The 14501-nt window shown below is 43.0% G+C and overlaps 1 protein-coding gene across 1 annotated transcript; it reads right to left on the bottom strand.

Moving 5' to 3' along the window:
- Positions 1-982: 982 nt before the first annotated feature.
- ush1ga (Usher syndrome 1Ga (autosomal recessive)) lies at positions 983-9113 on the bottom strand. The gene is made up of 4 exons (XM_084071396.1): positions 8847-9113; positions 3692-4145; positions 2077-2894; positions 983-1768 (listed from the first exon to the last, which is right to left on the bottom strand). Exons 1-4 carry the CDS (start codon positions 9008-9010, stop codon positions 1765-1767), a joined length of 1440 nt encoding a protein of 479 aa, XP_083927522.1. The 5' UTR covers positions 9011-9113; the 3' UTR covers positions 983-1764.
- Positions 9114-14501: the final 5388 nt, after the last annotated feature.

Genomic DNA, 14501 nt, shown 5'->3' with positions numbered 1-14501 from the left:
AACCCAATTCACAGAGGATCACGGGAGGAAATGACTACTAGTGCACCGTGGCCCAGCCTGGGACAGGAATGAATGAAATCTCTCTAAGCAACACTGTAAAATCATCAGTTAGTTTAACTCAGAGAGTGTACAAATGGAACCAAATGGACCCGTATGGGTCCATTTGGTTCCATTTGTACACTTTCTGAGTTCAATGAAAACTAAGTACTGACATGTTTCTGTCTCTTGTCATTTGTTTTACCTTAACATTTCGTAATAAAATGTGTATTTATGGGAGGATGATAAGAATAAGTCTTGTCTTTGAAGGTGCCATGAATTCTAAAGACATTTGTTTTGAAAATGAGAGTTGAATGAGGACATGCTGTGTAGAGTTCCTGACACATATTCAAGCTGACATTGGGACATGACCTGAGAAAGTGCCAAATAACACTTGTGGGGGGAAGCTGACAGTGTTTCCTGTTGATAACAAAGCTATGATGGAATTATCAGAGCCATAGTTTTTTCAGACAGTAGCACTTCCTGACTTCATCTCTTGCGATGCGTAGTGAGCATCAATAATGCTTGTGTAATCTGCATGAGCAGCCGGGGCAGGCTGGCTGAAGATGCCAAAACAAGCATTCACTTGGTACACGCAGGAACTATAAATATGAAGATGGATTTCCTGGCTTAGTGACCGAGACAATATTTTCACTGATCCAAATAAGTGATAGAGTCAGAGAACAGTCAAAACAGGCACATTTGGTTACTTTAGGGACGAGAAACGTCCTTTTCCATAAAATTAAGTATTATTCTAATAAAATACAGCATTTGATTTAAAATGCATTAAGCAAAAGGTTCACTTTGAAAATATTCTTTATTTAGCATTTTACTTTTTCAAATATAACTTGTGATTATCATCTAAACTGACACATTGATAAGGCAAAGAGTGACACAAGGTGACATTGAAAAATGTCATATAAAACCCTATTGGGTATGAACTGGACAGGCACAATACAGAACTTTCACATGCCATATTTCATGTATTGTAAAACTATATATTTCACATTGTAAGTACTGTACATTCACCCAAAGAGAATTCAAGACATTTTCTCAGTGTCTCTACATAAAATTGGCCAAGTTTGACAGCGAGCCAAGCTTCCTTTGACCTGGCTTACTGTATGTAAACATGTACAGAGTAGAAGTCAAAATAAATGGATATTGGTAGAATGCCAGGTCAAAGCTATTTCCTAGAATGTTTGACAGAAGCAATTGTTGAGCTCATTGTTAAACAATGTATCAATAAATTATTTTAAAAAACTAAACAAATTTTAGCAAATGCACTGGCACAAGGAACACAGGCACAAGGGGTGGTACCCCACAGGGGCAAATGTTTAAAGGGACACAGACCCCAAAATCTATGTTAATTACGCCACATGGCATACATATACCCTGCACCGCTACATTGAACTCTCACAATATGCATTCAGTTCATTCATTCATGCATGCATGCATTCATGCAGAGCAGTGCAGTGCACCCTAAATTCTATGATGCTACGATTGAGACAATACAGTACAACGAGTCTAACTAGCCTAGTCTATTCTAGGAGGACAAGAATCCTGCAAAGAATTTAGCTCAGGCTTCTTCTGGTTTCCATTAAGAACATCCTTTCTCCCTGGCTTACCACAGCATTACCAGGGAAGGTATACAGCAAGTCATGGAGGTGTCCATTACATTCGCTCCACAGCAAGGTAGTGATAAGCGCCCAGCAGGACCATCAACTAACATCATCTGTAGAGTAAAGGACAGGTAAGAGGTTTGTGAGAATAGAAGGATATTAAAGAGTCACCATATGAATGTACGTATATGCAGTTTTACATGTACCATGTACCTTCAAAATCTTGTTTTACGGCAGAGATAAGCCTGATTTATACCAAAATAGACAATCTACAAGCTGACAACACATCGTGGACACGTTGTAGGCTTGTAGCATAAATTAGGCAATAGAGTACCAACTGTGTCTTTTTTAAGAGAACATTTCTCTTCATGTTGTTTTTTTTTCTTTCAGAAAATTATAATTAAAAATCATTATAACTCACAGTTCTGTATCTTCTATGCAGTCTGGGTCCTCAAGAGTCTCCAGACGTCTTTGACAGGCGTCCAGAATCTTCTTCCTGGGTCCTAGGGGGATGTGGATGCTCTTGAGATCCTCGTCTGAGCACAGTAGCAAAGCCTCGAGGTCTATCTTCTCCCTTCTGAAGATGGAGAGGAACTCCGTCATGCTCTGGGTGGCAAGGAAGACCTCCAAGGGGCTTGTCTCGGGTTCGTCATCCCCATCCAGCCCCAGGTCCACCTCGTCCCAGGGCAACTCCTGCACGTTCCTCTCCTGCAGGCTGTGTGCGCTGCCGATGCTGTCTTCATCCATGCTAGGGAGGTGCTGTAGCCTGCTGCGTAATCGCACGTTACCGCCGGGCTGATCCGTGTCCACCACACTGGATCCATTCTTGGAACCAATTCCAAACAACCCTCCGCTCACATAGTTCCTCCGAAAAACCATGGTGCCCAGACCCGGCCGGTTGAACAAAGAGTCATGGCCTGAGTCGGTGCTGATCTCAGAGTATTCCACATCCGTGGGTCCGTGGAGGTCTGGCTCGCTCATGGCACGGGATATGGCGTCGTCGTTGTCCCTGGAGAACATGTCGCGGACGTTCCGGCGGCCGCGGCCGTCCTTCGGGTTGACATAAGTGCCTTGCTTTAGGAACATGACGTCGTTGCCCAGCTGGAGGCCAGAGAGCGAGCGCACACTCTTCCTTCCGTCTTCATAGATCTTAAACGTTCCGTCGCCAGCGCCACCTTGCTTCCTCTTTTCCAGCTTCTTCTGTATCTTGGTCTTCCCCCTGTTTGTGGCATGAAGAGTCTGACACGAGAGGAACGACACAGCAATGAGTCACGAGCAAAATGACTGGATGTGGAACTACAAATACTGCATTGTGGCTGTATGCCTCTGCCATCCAGTTGCCGTTTACATGCGTGTCTGTCCAGACTCATCATAGTATGTAATGAAGACTTCAAAGAAATATAACCACTTAAGCCATAAATACTATGTCGTATGACGAATAGCAGAAATAGACGATCTACAAGCTCACAAAGTGTCGCGATGCCACACATGAGCTTGTAGATCTGCAGTTTAAGCTATTTTTGAAAATGTTAGTTCAAAGTAACCTGGACCTCTGACCATTTACCACCTACTACTGCTAATCAGTTCATCCTTCAGTCCAGACATTTTTTAAATGTTAAAAAAAATGTCGCCTATAACGACATGCCCAAAATAGGCCCTGTTGAAACGTGTTAAACGTGTTATATTAGGTCAAAGTGACCATTACCTTTGACCACTTATTGCTAATCAGTTCATCCTTGAGGTAGTCTTGCGTGGCCAGACTGTTGCCTCCCACAATTCTCAAATATTCTGAGATTGTGGAATAGTGTCTGGCTATGCGAGACTACCCTAGAGGCTAAGTGGACATTTGTGCCAAATGTCATGAAATTGCCTGAAGGCGTCCCTGAGACATTGCTTTGACAAGGTTGGAATGAACAGACGTACATACGGACAACCCAAAAACATTATGCCTGTGGACACGGCTGTCAGCTGGCGGAGGCATAAAAATGAAAGTTTTACAATTTTAAAGAGAGGTGGATTCCAGCAATAATACTGACCTGAGAATATGGCACGTTCATCGTGGCGGCATTGAGATGCTGCAGCTTGCGGCTCACAGAGCTGCTGGTGTAGCTGGAGTAGCTCATGGCGTCCGATACGGAGGCCTCGGTCGTCTCCTTGTGGAACTGGCGCTCCATGCGCTTTTGGTGCTTCCTCTGCAGCTTGACACACTCTTTGATTCGCCGCTCGGCTTCGCGGAACGCCCGGTCCTTCAGCTTGCTGATGAGCTTGGGGTTCAGGGCGCTCTGCTTTGCCGCAATGTTGTCCAGGTAGCGGACGCAGTCCATGTGGTTCTTGGTGGCGGCCATGTCCAACGGCGTGTGGTAGTCGTTGTCCAGGCACCATATGTTGGCACCGAAAGACACCAGGAAGGACAGGCAGTTCTGATGTCCATTGGCAGCAGCCAGGTGGAGTGGTGTGTTCCCCCATATGTCACACTTGTCAGGGCTCCCTCTGTGTGACATAAGGAAGCAGAGGTCAAACAACATTTTTTGATTCTGAAGGGAGGGGGGGAGAGAGAAACCATGTCTGCAGACTTATTTAATAGTCATACAACAAATGTAGAATACATGTAAATTAAGCACATATTTGAATCTTGTTTCAGACTGTGTGAAAGGCAAACCCATCACAAATCATTGATCCATAGACAGTTAGACACTTACTCCAGTGATACCCGTTCCAAAGGCTAAGTGTTAGCTCGGTGCAACATGAGCCACTATAGGGATTACAGTATTTGTGTCCTCTATCTAGATAAATATAGCATCACACATCACCCATTGTTTTATTCCCAGCTTGATTAATAAGAAACAAATCAGTAACAGTACCGTAATCACTAAATTGCTTTCATGCATCAGGAAAATACAGAAGTCAGAAGGCACAAATCACTCTAAATGGCACAGAACTGCTGATGGACAGAATGGCTAGTTGAATCATACCTTACAATGGGCATTATTGTTAACTGTTGTTATTTGGATCCCACATACATTTATTCACATTCACTGTTGGCCAACAGCCCATGACCTAAGGGTTACCTCTTTTAGTGTTGCTGCTGGCCTGTAATATGACCACAGGATTGTCAGCTCTGCCAACTACACTACCTGTATCCATTTTCAGTGGTGGTTATACTTGGTCGTACACCGGTGTCACGTGCCAAAACATAGCTGATCTACAAGCTCACACCGCGTCGCATCACGACGCATTGTGAGCTTGTAGATCAGCTATTGCCGGTGCGCGACACCGACGTACTGTACAACAGCGCATAAATTAGGCATGACTCAGAAGCACAACCGAACCGTACATAAGTGGTGATGTCATGATGAATTCCCAGTAATGTCATAGCACACTGTATGTAGCTGGTATTAAGGAGAGAAGGGTGTGGATCATTTTCACATTTCTGTGACAGAATATGAGATTATCTATGCAAGCCTAGAGTTTCTTTGCTTCCAAATTGTTGTAATTAGCCTACTGTTCCACATTGCATTAGAATTGTGGAATAATGCTATTCCACTGATTTACAGTGTCTACTGCAACTGTAAATTGTAGGCTACAGTTTAAAATGTAGAGGTTATAAAGTATTATATAACAGGTTATGCAATGAATATGATATATATATTATTTGTTGGATAATGTGTAACATTATTGCAGCTTATCATTAGGAAAGCAAAAGTTAGCAAAGTTTATAGGCCTATAATTTTTTTTCCTTTCAGAAATCATCTGTATTTCTGCTTCTAAATTTATGAGCAGAAGATGAACGTGTCATATACCTACATAGCATCAGTACTCCAATGGAGCCGTGTAGAGACTATTCAATATTTTATGGGCTTCAGGTGAAGCCATTACAGAAGCCCATGATATATTATTAATGGATAACACTGTGGGGTTTTCACAGGGAACGTGTGCCATGCTAGCCCCACCAGAGCAACGATTAGCACCCTCTCACCTGCCGACCCTGATTTCAACCCTTGGAAGTTGGGACCTTTGGCCTGCACTGGGCCGGTAGCCAAAACACTACAATCGGGCCCATTTGGTTACATTTGCATCCATTGTAGCTTATCAGAAGTCTGTATTTAGCCTTCAACAACTTTCAGACTGTCATCAGTCTCATAATCCCCTTGAGGGAGGTGGATATACTGAACACTCAATTCAGATACATTTTCTATACTTCTAATTGTTGTCATGTTGCCGTTGTATGAAATAAATATACTAAACAGCATTTAGTAGTAAGGCTTTGTTCTCTCACCAAGTACCAAGCACCAAGCACCAAATACTTAAGTTCCATCACACTAATACCCAATTAATGCTCTGTGTATCATGTATCATCTACATGCAAGCATAAACCATGTACCTTTTGGCCCAGAGAAATATTATGAAAGTTTGCTATGGTGATGGATTATACAGTGTGCTGTACGAGTCATTCTGTGTGTTCAATCTGTGAAATATGAGCACTTTGTAAATAACAATTATCAGCAATTATCAGCATTTATGGCTGTGAATCAACGGGATAACACTATCAATAAGACACAGTGGCGCCACGGTGGCACCACTGGGAGGGGGAGGGGGGGTTTGCATGATGTCCCGGTGTTTGTGTTGTGAATTCGGTGTCCTGTCACACCAATAGACATGCTGTAATTGGTCCCTGGCTGCTCAGTGCTCCTGAGGATGGGTTAAATGCAGAGGATAAACTAAAATCAAATCACATGAAGGTTTAAAATACTTAAATTAAATCGAAACATTATAAGTTCAAAATCACCCTTAAACTCCATAAACCTTTTTTAAATTATTTTAATAAATTGATCAGGGTCCTAGGGCTCTAAAATTGGTCCGCTTCTTTTCCCCTCTACAACAAATCTCTTTGCCAAAAATGGAAGCTCGACAAGCTCACAACGCATCATGTTGCGACGTGTTGTGAGCTTGTAGATCTGCTATTTTCACCCAATGTTCGCACCCAGAATAGGGACGCTCGGGTGCATGTGCATAACAGAAGCTTACTTAGCATAAACTTTAAAGTTATGTTTCAATTTCCTTTTCTTTTTAAACTACATCGCATAGTAAACTCATACTCAACACTTTTTACCACAAGTTCATGACTCCTATGGCTTTATCTAGTTGGGAACAATATAGGTTGCGCACATCCAGTTCATTGCTGGTGCTGGACACACAGTGACAGTTAAGTGTTTAGTTTACTTGCCTTCATCAGGTGACATCATTTATATAGTGGGGCTTTATCTATATCATAAATGTCACTGAGAACAGTACACAGTAGCTCTGCTCTGCACGCATGCCTCTCCAATAACATTCTGTTGTTTCATTTGTAATTCCTTTGACAGACTGATGTTTCCGTTCTATATGTGATGCAATATATCTGCCAAGTGCAGCATTGTATATGTTGTCTCCAACAAGTTCTCATGTGGCCTTAAACTTGTCTTGTCATTATTTCCCTGGGGTTGGCCCCTGAAACATTATGACATGATCTATTAATGTTTACAGTTAGCACCACATGCCAGTCAGGCTTTATTTACGGAGGGACAGTTCAAGATTTACGCAAAAAGAATACTGTGTCCTTGTATTTGATGCTTTATTTACTTTTATTTCGTGGGAAATGAGGGTCTTAAAGTAAACACAGGCCACTGATGCACAACAGACATCTCAACAACCTATAGGCAGTGGTGGAAAGTAACAAAGTAAATTTAGTCTGTACTTAAGTACAACTTTGAGGTACTTTTACTTTCCGTATTTCTTCCTTAACTTTACGTATTTCAATTTTTTATGCTTTACGTATATACCTCTACTCCACTATATCTCAGAAGCAAATGTTGTACTTGTTACTCCACTACACTTATTTGACAGCTTTAGTTACTACGTACTTTGCAGATTTCGTTTATTAATACAAAACCACTTAAGCCCTATTTTGGCTATTTGAAAATAGACGATCTACAAGCTCACAATGCATGATGCATTGTGAGGTTTATAGATATGTTATTTTGGAAAGTTGTCTAATTTTGACAAATGTTTGTACTTTTATTTAGTACTTCAAGTATATATTTCATGCAATTCCTTTGAACTTTTACTCAAGTAAAATTTTGAAAACCGGCCTTTTACTTGCAAAAAGAGTAGGCTTTTTGAGTAGGCTACTTCTTCCACCACTGCGTATACTGTATGTATAGGCTACTGTAGGCCTACATCTGCTGCATTCATGGCACTGTGGAAGAATATGTTCTGAACTTCTGTGTGCGATAACAACACAATGGCATGGTTGCATGCACATTGCACGCACACCCGCACACCCACCCACACACACACACACACACACACACACACACACACACACACACACACACACAGGGCAACACTGTTATAATGAGTCACTCCAAAAGCTTTACTCAATTAAGCCTATTCATAATGAGGTCCATTTTTCTGGCTGGCAGGCAAACCAGGTCAGCCAGAAAATAGATGAAATGGCTTTTGAGGGTTCCCAACCTCCCCTTAACTTTCCATACTTACAGTACGTATGCTTACTTGAAAAACAAAGCTTGTAGATCTGCTATTTTCAAAAGACTTTTACACATTTTAGACATTTGAAAACTTGTGAAATGGGACATTCTGCACAATGAATACTTTTGGTACTTTAAGTATTTTGATTGATGGCAATACTTTTGTACTTTTACTCAAGAACATTTTGAATACGGGACTTCCACTTACAGAGTATATCTACATTGCAGTATTGATACTTTTACTAAAGTAAAAAAAAATGTGAGTACTTTTTCAACCACAGGTTGCATAATCCACCACCATACATACCCTAAGCACAATTTTGAGGGACACTCCCCATTTCGCCACCTCACTGACCCTGGCACCAAATGTCAGTAATGTTGTGTCTGTCTGTGTTCTTGTCACGCCCGTCACGTAAGACAGACACATTTGACGCCAACTGCGAACTCACTGACACTGTGTGAGTGTGACACATCATCACCTTGGGAAAGGGTGACCTACATTGACTGTGGTGTATCGTTACAAATAGCATAGGCGACGTTTCTGATTGCACTAAATAAAAAAATATATATTCACACCCACGTTAAAGCCTTGCTACTTCCCGTTCGCGCATTCATTGCATGATTATTTTAATTATAGACCTCATCAAGTCGTACTTGTACCCACCCCCTGCCAACGATCAGCCGCAGAGCCTCCAGGTTGCCGTGGTAGGCGGCCCATAGCGTCGGTGTCATTCCATCCTCGTCCAGCGCGTTCAGATCTCTCCGCGTCGCCTCTCTGAGCAGGTCCAGGTAGCCATCCCGGGCCGCTTTGTGGTACCTGTCATTCATGGTACTGACTTAATGGTCCCATTCCGTCCGGTCATCTTCATCCAGCCATGTAGCGTAGCGGCTACTGACCGTCCGACCGTCTGAAAGGCTGACTAGCTCCACCACCGCCACCGCTGCTGCTGCTCCAGCTCCACCACAACAAGCGCGTCCACAGATAGTTGGTTGCAGAGCGCGTCGTCGGTATCCATGGGGATTGGGGACACCGAAGATGCGCACTGGGGATAGACAATGGTGCTCCCCGTGGACAAATCAACCCGTGAAACTCAACGATACAAACAAACAAACAAACAAACAAACAAACAAACAGGTGGTAAAAGTACTCACACGTTTTATTTAAGTAAAAGTATCAATACTATAATGTAGAAATACTCTGTTACAACAAGTAAAAGTCCAGAATTAAAAATGTACTTCTATAAAAGTACAAAAGTATTGGCATCAAAATATACTTAAAGTACCAAAAGTAAAACCATTATGCAGAATGTCCCATTGAAAATAGAGGATCTACAAGTTCACAATGCATTGCCATGCAAGGCGTTAGTGAGCTTGTAGATCGGCTATTTTCAAATAGCCAAAGTTTAAATAGGGCTGAAGAGTGGTTAATGTATGTTTTGTAATAATAATCCAAATCTACAAAGTAACTAGTAAGTTAGTTTTCTAATAATTGTAGTGGAGTAAAAAGTACAATACTTGACTCTGAGATGTAGTGGAGTAAAAGTAAAAGTATACAAAATTGGAAACCCCAGTAAAGTAAAAGTACCTTAAAATTGTAAATACAGTACTTAAGTACATTTACGTAACTGTCCACCACTGCAAACAAACACTAGCAAGGCTTTGGGAGGTTAGAAAAATATGAATTAACTTCAAGGAAATATATAGCCTATATATTCAACCTTCGTTTTAAAGCTTAGATGATTTTTTTCACACAATAACATCATTGTTTTTTTTTTGTTTTTTTTTTACAATACTGTTCATAAAATAGCCTTCGGAACAATTGCGCATGAGGGCTTATAAAGGTCACTCCACCAAAATGGACAAAACAAGGCAGTATAGCCTTCCTTGTAGTTGGTAACTACAACATAATGTGAGAGAGACAGTGCAAAACACCCTCAGACAGATTTCCTTTTCAGTATAGTAGTTACCAACCCACAGAAATGTCTTCCTTTGTTGCCAAGCCCAGGGGTTTTCAACTGATTGGGAACCAGGGACCACTACCCTGACTAAGAATCAACCTGGGGACCAGTGTTGTGTTGGGTGGGGATATGTGCTTAAGACTAAGATTAGTGCTTTGGTAACACTTGCTATGCATCCCATGTCTATACTGTATACATCCCACTGATTCTCAAGCAATGGTCCACAAGACTACTAGTGATCCATGGCATAATTAGGCCTGCAGGTGGTCCATGGGGAAATGTTTTAAAATGTAAATAAATAAATAAAATACTTTTTGTTAAATGTATTAAAATGTGTTAAAAATAATATTTCCATCAAATGTAAGAAAGAATGAATAGGCGTGGTGTGGGAAAAAAAGCTTGAAATTAAATAATGACTGTTCAGAATCAGAATCAGAATCAGCTTTATTGTCACATCACAGGTTTACAGAAGTTTAAAAAAAGTGGGTGAAATTAGTTTTCCTGCATAGTTCCCATCATATTGTTATTTCCATAAAAAGAAAGGGTGGGGGGGGGCAAGGGGGAAAGGATATCAAACAAGAGAACGAAAAACCCAAACAAGTTATCTACATATTTACACATGGTATCTGAGATAAGATATAAAAATGTAACTGTTAAGGGCTTGATTTCATTCGTTACACGATATTATGTGCAACCAATTACATGAAGCCCAGGCATTATTTAACTGAAATGTGAGTGGTCCAGAGCTCAAAAAAAGGTTGAGAAACACTGATCTATTCCTAACCCCATGCACGGTTACCCTTATTCCATTCATTTACTTTATCCAACCTTCCATTAAACTCATGTTAACTGATATACTGATTTGTTTCTTATGTATGAGTGAGCAGGGTGACACATGCGATTATATGGGCACATTTCCTCATTCAGGCAATCGAGTACACTTCCCCTTCTTGAGAATTTCCCTTTCTGTGGAATTTCATGACCTCCGACTTCCCAGTAGCTTAACATTGACGCGTCATCATAGGTCACCAAGTAATTTAGTCCACTGTTCCGTGGAAGAAAATAAATAAGAAATCTTCACTTTCCCACATTATTAAATGCATCGTCAGGGACCACATGCAATACCTTCACGGTCCACCTGTTGAAAACCCCTGGCCTAGCTAAAGAGTCCTTCTTTCTATCTAACTATATAAATGGCGAGCGACTTCCGCACCCTAGGTGCGACACCCCACAGCTCTGTTATCGACTAAACAACGCACCGCCAGACCACATGTCGGCAACTGACTCGCCACGGCGGCCGCGCTGAATTTACGCCTCGCGTAGGGGACATCTCACTGCTAACTACACCTTCTCCACCGCGCAACATAATTAATTCTACTCACCAAATGTCGGACAAAACGGAAGGGGAGCCAGCTTCGTACCGTTTACCGTGCGCACGACCTCATCACCACAACAGCACGCAGCCGCTGCGGGGGTTTTTTCCCAAACTTTTTTTTTGGTCACCATTTTCTCCAGGCACCATTTCTGGTGTAACGTCGGGTGTTTCTTTTCACCAGCCAATCACCTTTCACGTTGCCACGTCCGTTGCCACGTCGCGCTGACGTACGCTAAACAAGCGCTGCCATGCGCACAATGCAAACGAGCCCAAAGGCGCGCAAAAATAAGCCGACCATTGCTTAGACACAAAGTCAGACCTGGCAACGCAGCCTACGCCAATCATGTGTGAGAGATCTACAAGCTATGGGGCAGAGACGCCACCGTATCTTAGCAACAACTACAGCGCTCACTCTCATTGGTCGTGTCACGCTAAGAGCAGTCTCCAGACAATGGCATCGCAGACAGCTTGCTGTTACTGCTGTAGCCATCACAGGCAGTTGCAGCACGACGGACAGGGCGCTGTGATAGCTGCCATGTCGCTAACGCTAACCTGGTTGTCATGCCTGCAGCGGCTGTGCAATCACTTTGTCAACAATGCACGTTCGTGTGGTGAATGTCTATATTGCTGCTCAGTTCGTCCATTGTAGATGGTGTATGTTTGTGTGTGTCTTCTGGAGAACTATGTAGCTCCACAGCAACTACAGTAACTAACGTAATGGCAGGACCGCCCCGTGCAACGCATGTTAGGCTGCATTATGGTCATGTAGTAATTTCAGATAATTTCGCTCTGATTAGAGCAGTGTTTATCAACCCTTTCACGCCGCCCCCCCCCCCCCCCCCCCCCCCCCCAAATACACGTACTTGATCTGGGACCCCCCCATTCTGTTTGACTCCGTTCCACAAGTAAATATTGTGAAAATAGCCGATCTACAAGCTCGAAACGCCTCACGTTGAGAGGCTTTGTAAGCTTGGAGATCGGCTATTTTCTACATGATTGCCTCTTTCTTACATTCTTTGCCAATGTGGCCCATGTTTTCATAGCATAGTTTATTGACTACTTCTGTTGCAGAAATGGCAATTTCCTTTACTTTCGGTTTTTTATTGTCTCCGCCAGCCCGAAAGGCATGGCGCAACACTATGTTTCACCCCCTGTCCGTCCGTCTGTGATAGCTAATCTCTCACATCGTTGACTTGATCGCAGCAAAATAACAGCCCGATGTGGAGAGTCAGTGAGAGCTGGATAAACGACGTAAAATGTGTCAAAAGGAGTCTGTACGGCTGTCGATAAATGAACACATGACGTCGGTGGGAGAGGACATATTGTGTCTTTTGGACAAACAGCAGCGTGGTGCTCATGTTTGTTGTGTGAAGCAGCTTAATGTCAGAGTGTTTGTGTTGGAGCGCCTCAGTGCGGCTGCAGAGTTCATGTGCAACCTCTTCCAGAGAGACACAGAGACACTAGAAACTCTGCTGGGGAAAAAAAACACTGCTGGGCATTGACTTTCCTATGGACATTGATCTACACACTGCAGGTATATCTGCTACACACACAACATCAAACTACACACTGCAGGTATGATGCAGCGTTTGCATTACAGCCAGCATGCCAGCGTAGTTCCCATATGGTTTCAAGGTGGGCTAAACCATATGGACCCCATGTCAGCGGCATCCACTTCAGTCCCAACTGCGATGCCCATGCAGGCTATAAGTAGCTTCTACCTGGCCCTTAGGTGGGCCCCAACTAGCCATGTTTATGTGGGACCAAGGCGGGTCCTAACTGGGTTTGCCCATGCAGGCTTTAACTGGGTTCTACCTGGGCCCTAGGTGTACCCTAACCAACCACAGTGCAGTGCCCATCGCTCCAATTGTTGTGACGTCAGGGCTCTCAATACTGCACATTGGTGGAGGAGGAGGGGCCGCAGGGTGACCGCACACATCGCTGAACCAATGGTAGCCCACGGATGTTTCCTCTGTGGATTTACAATCTGCCCCTCTATGCCACATATCATCCACACTACAGGGTCTTCACTGACCGAGCCACGGCCCCACTGACCCTCATGACGCTACGCCACTTAAACGTGCGGCAGCATGCGCTCGGTTGCCAGGTTTGCACAGCCTGCGCCAGAAACAAGCAAGCACCTTCATGAAAAAAACAAAAACACCGAAATGGTCCGCAATGTTCCAGGGGTGTCCCCGCGCGTCCCAACACTCCACAGGGGGTCAGTGGACCATCAGGGGGTCCGCGGACCCCCTGTCGACCCCCTGAAACATAACAAATATTATTTCTTCAAATTTTTTCCTTTTTCAAAAAAACTTTTCCACAGTTTCACTCCGGCGATTTGGGTCCCCCAATACACACACGGCCACGCTGGGCCCCGTGCGCGGCTGGGGTTGAGGGGGGCGTAGCCCCCCGAAACTCTAGTTCATAATAATTTGATATGGGGGTCCATCCATGGCCTAATGAAAATCAATTTGGGGGTCAATGCATGACATAAAAAACGTTTGTAACCCATTAAAACCGGGAAAGAAACTACGTCATTTTTGATTTTTGCTTTGGCTTTTCAAAAATAGCAGATCTACAAGCTTGTACATCTGCTATTTTTGAAAAATCTTGAAAGTGTGAGAACCACTGATTTAGAAGGCATTTGCAGGATCGGTCCCTCAGGTCTTCATCTTAATGGGTTAAAACACCTGACATATAGCGTACCCATAGCCTAGGACCTATAGCCTACATTTCCTGTTGTCAGAAGATCCAGTAAAGTTTAGGACATATTAGTATGCTATTTTGGCTTAGGTTATACTGCAATATTCATGAGTCTGAATCCATCATTTTATTTTGCATTTAAAGTAGCCCATTAGATCATCAAGTGTTTATATTCTACATGTTCTGACTTTAACTACAACTACAATAAAACGTATTAAGGATAACGGAAAACTAGTCACTTTAACAATATCTCAGTCAGACTATATCTCACCCTGTCATG

Source organism: Gymnoscopelus microlampas (genome assembly GCF_963454915.1).
Source record: "Gymnoscopelus microlampas genome assembly, chromosome: 11".
Lineage (NCBI taxonomy): Eukaryota > Metazoa > Chordata > Actinopteri > Myctophiformes > Myctophidae > Gymnoscopelus > Gymnoscopelus microlampas.
This window is presented reverse-complemented; position numbering and strand designations above follow the sequence as displayed.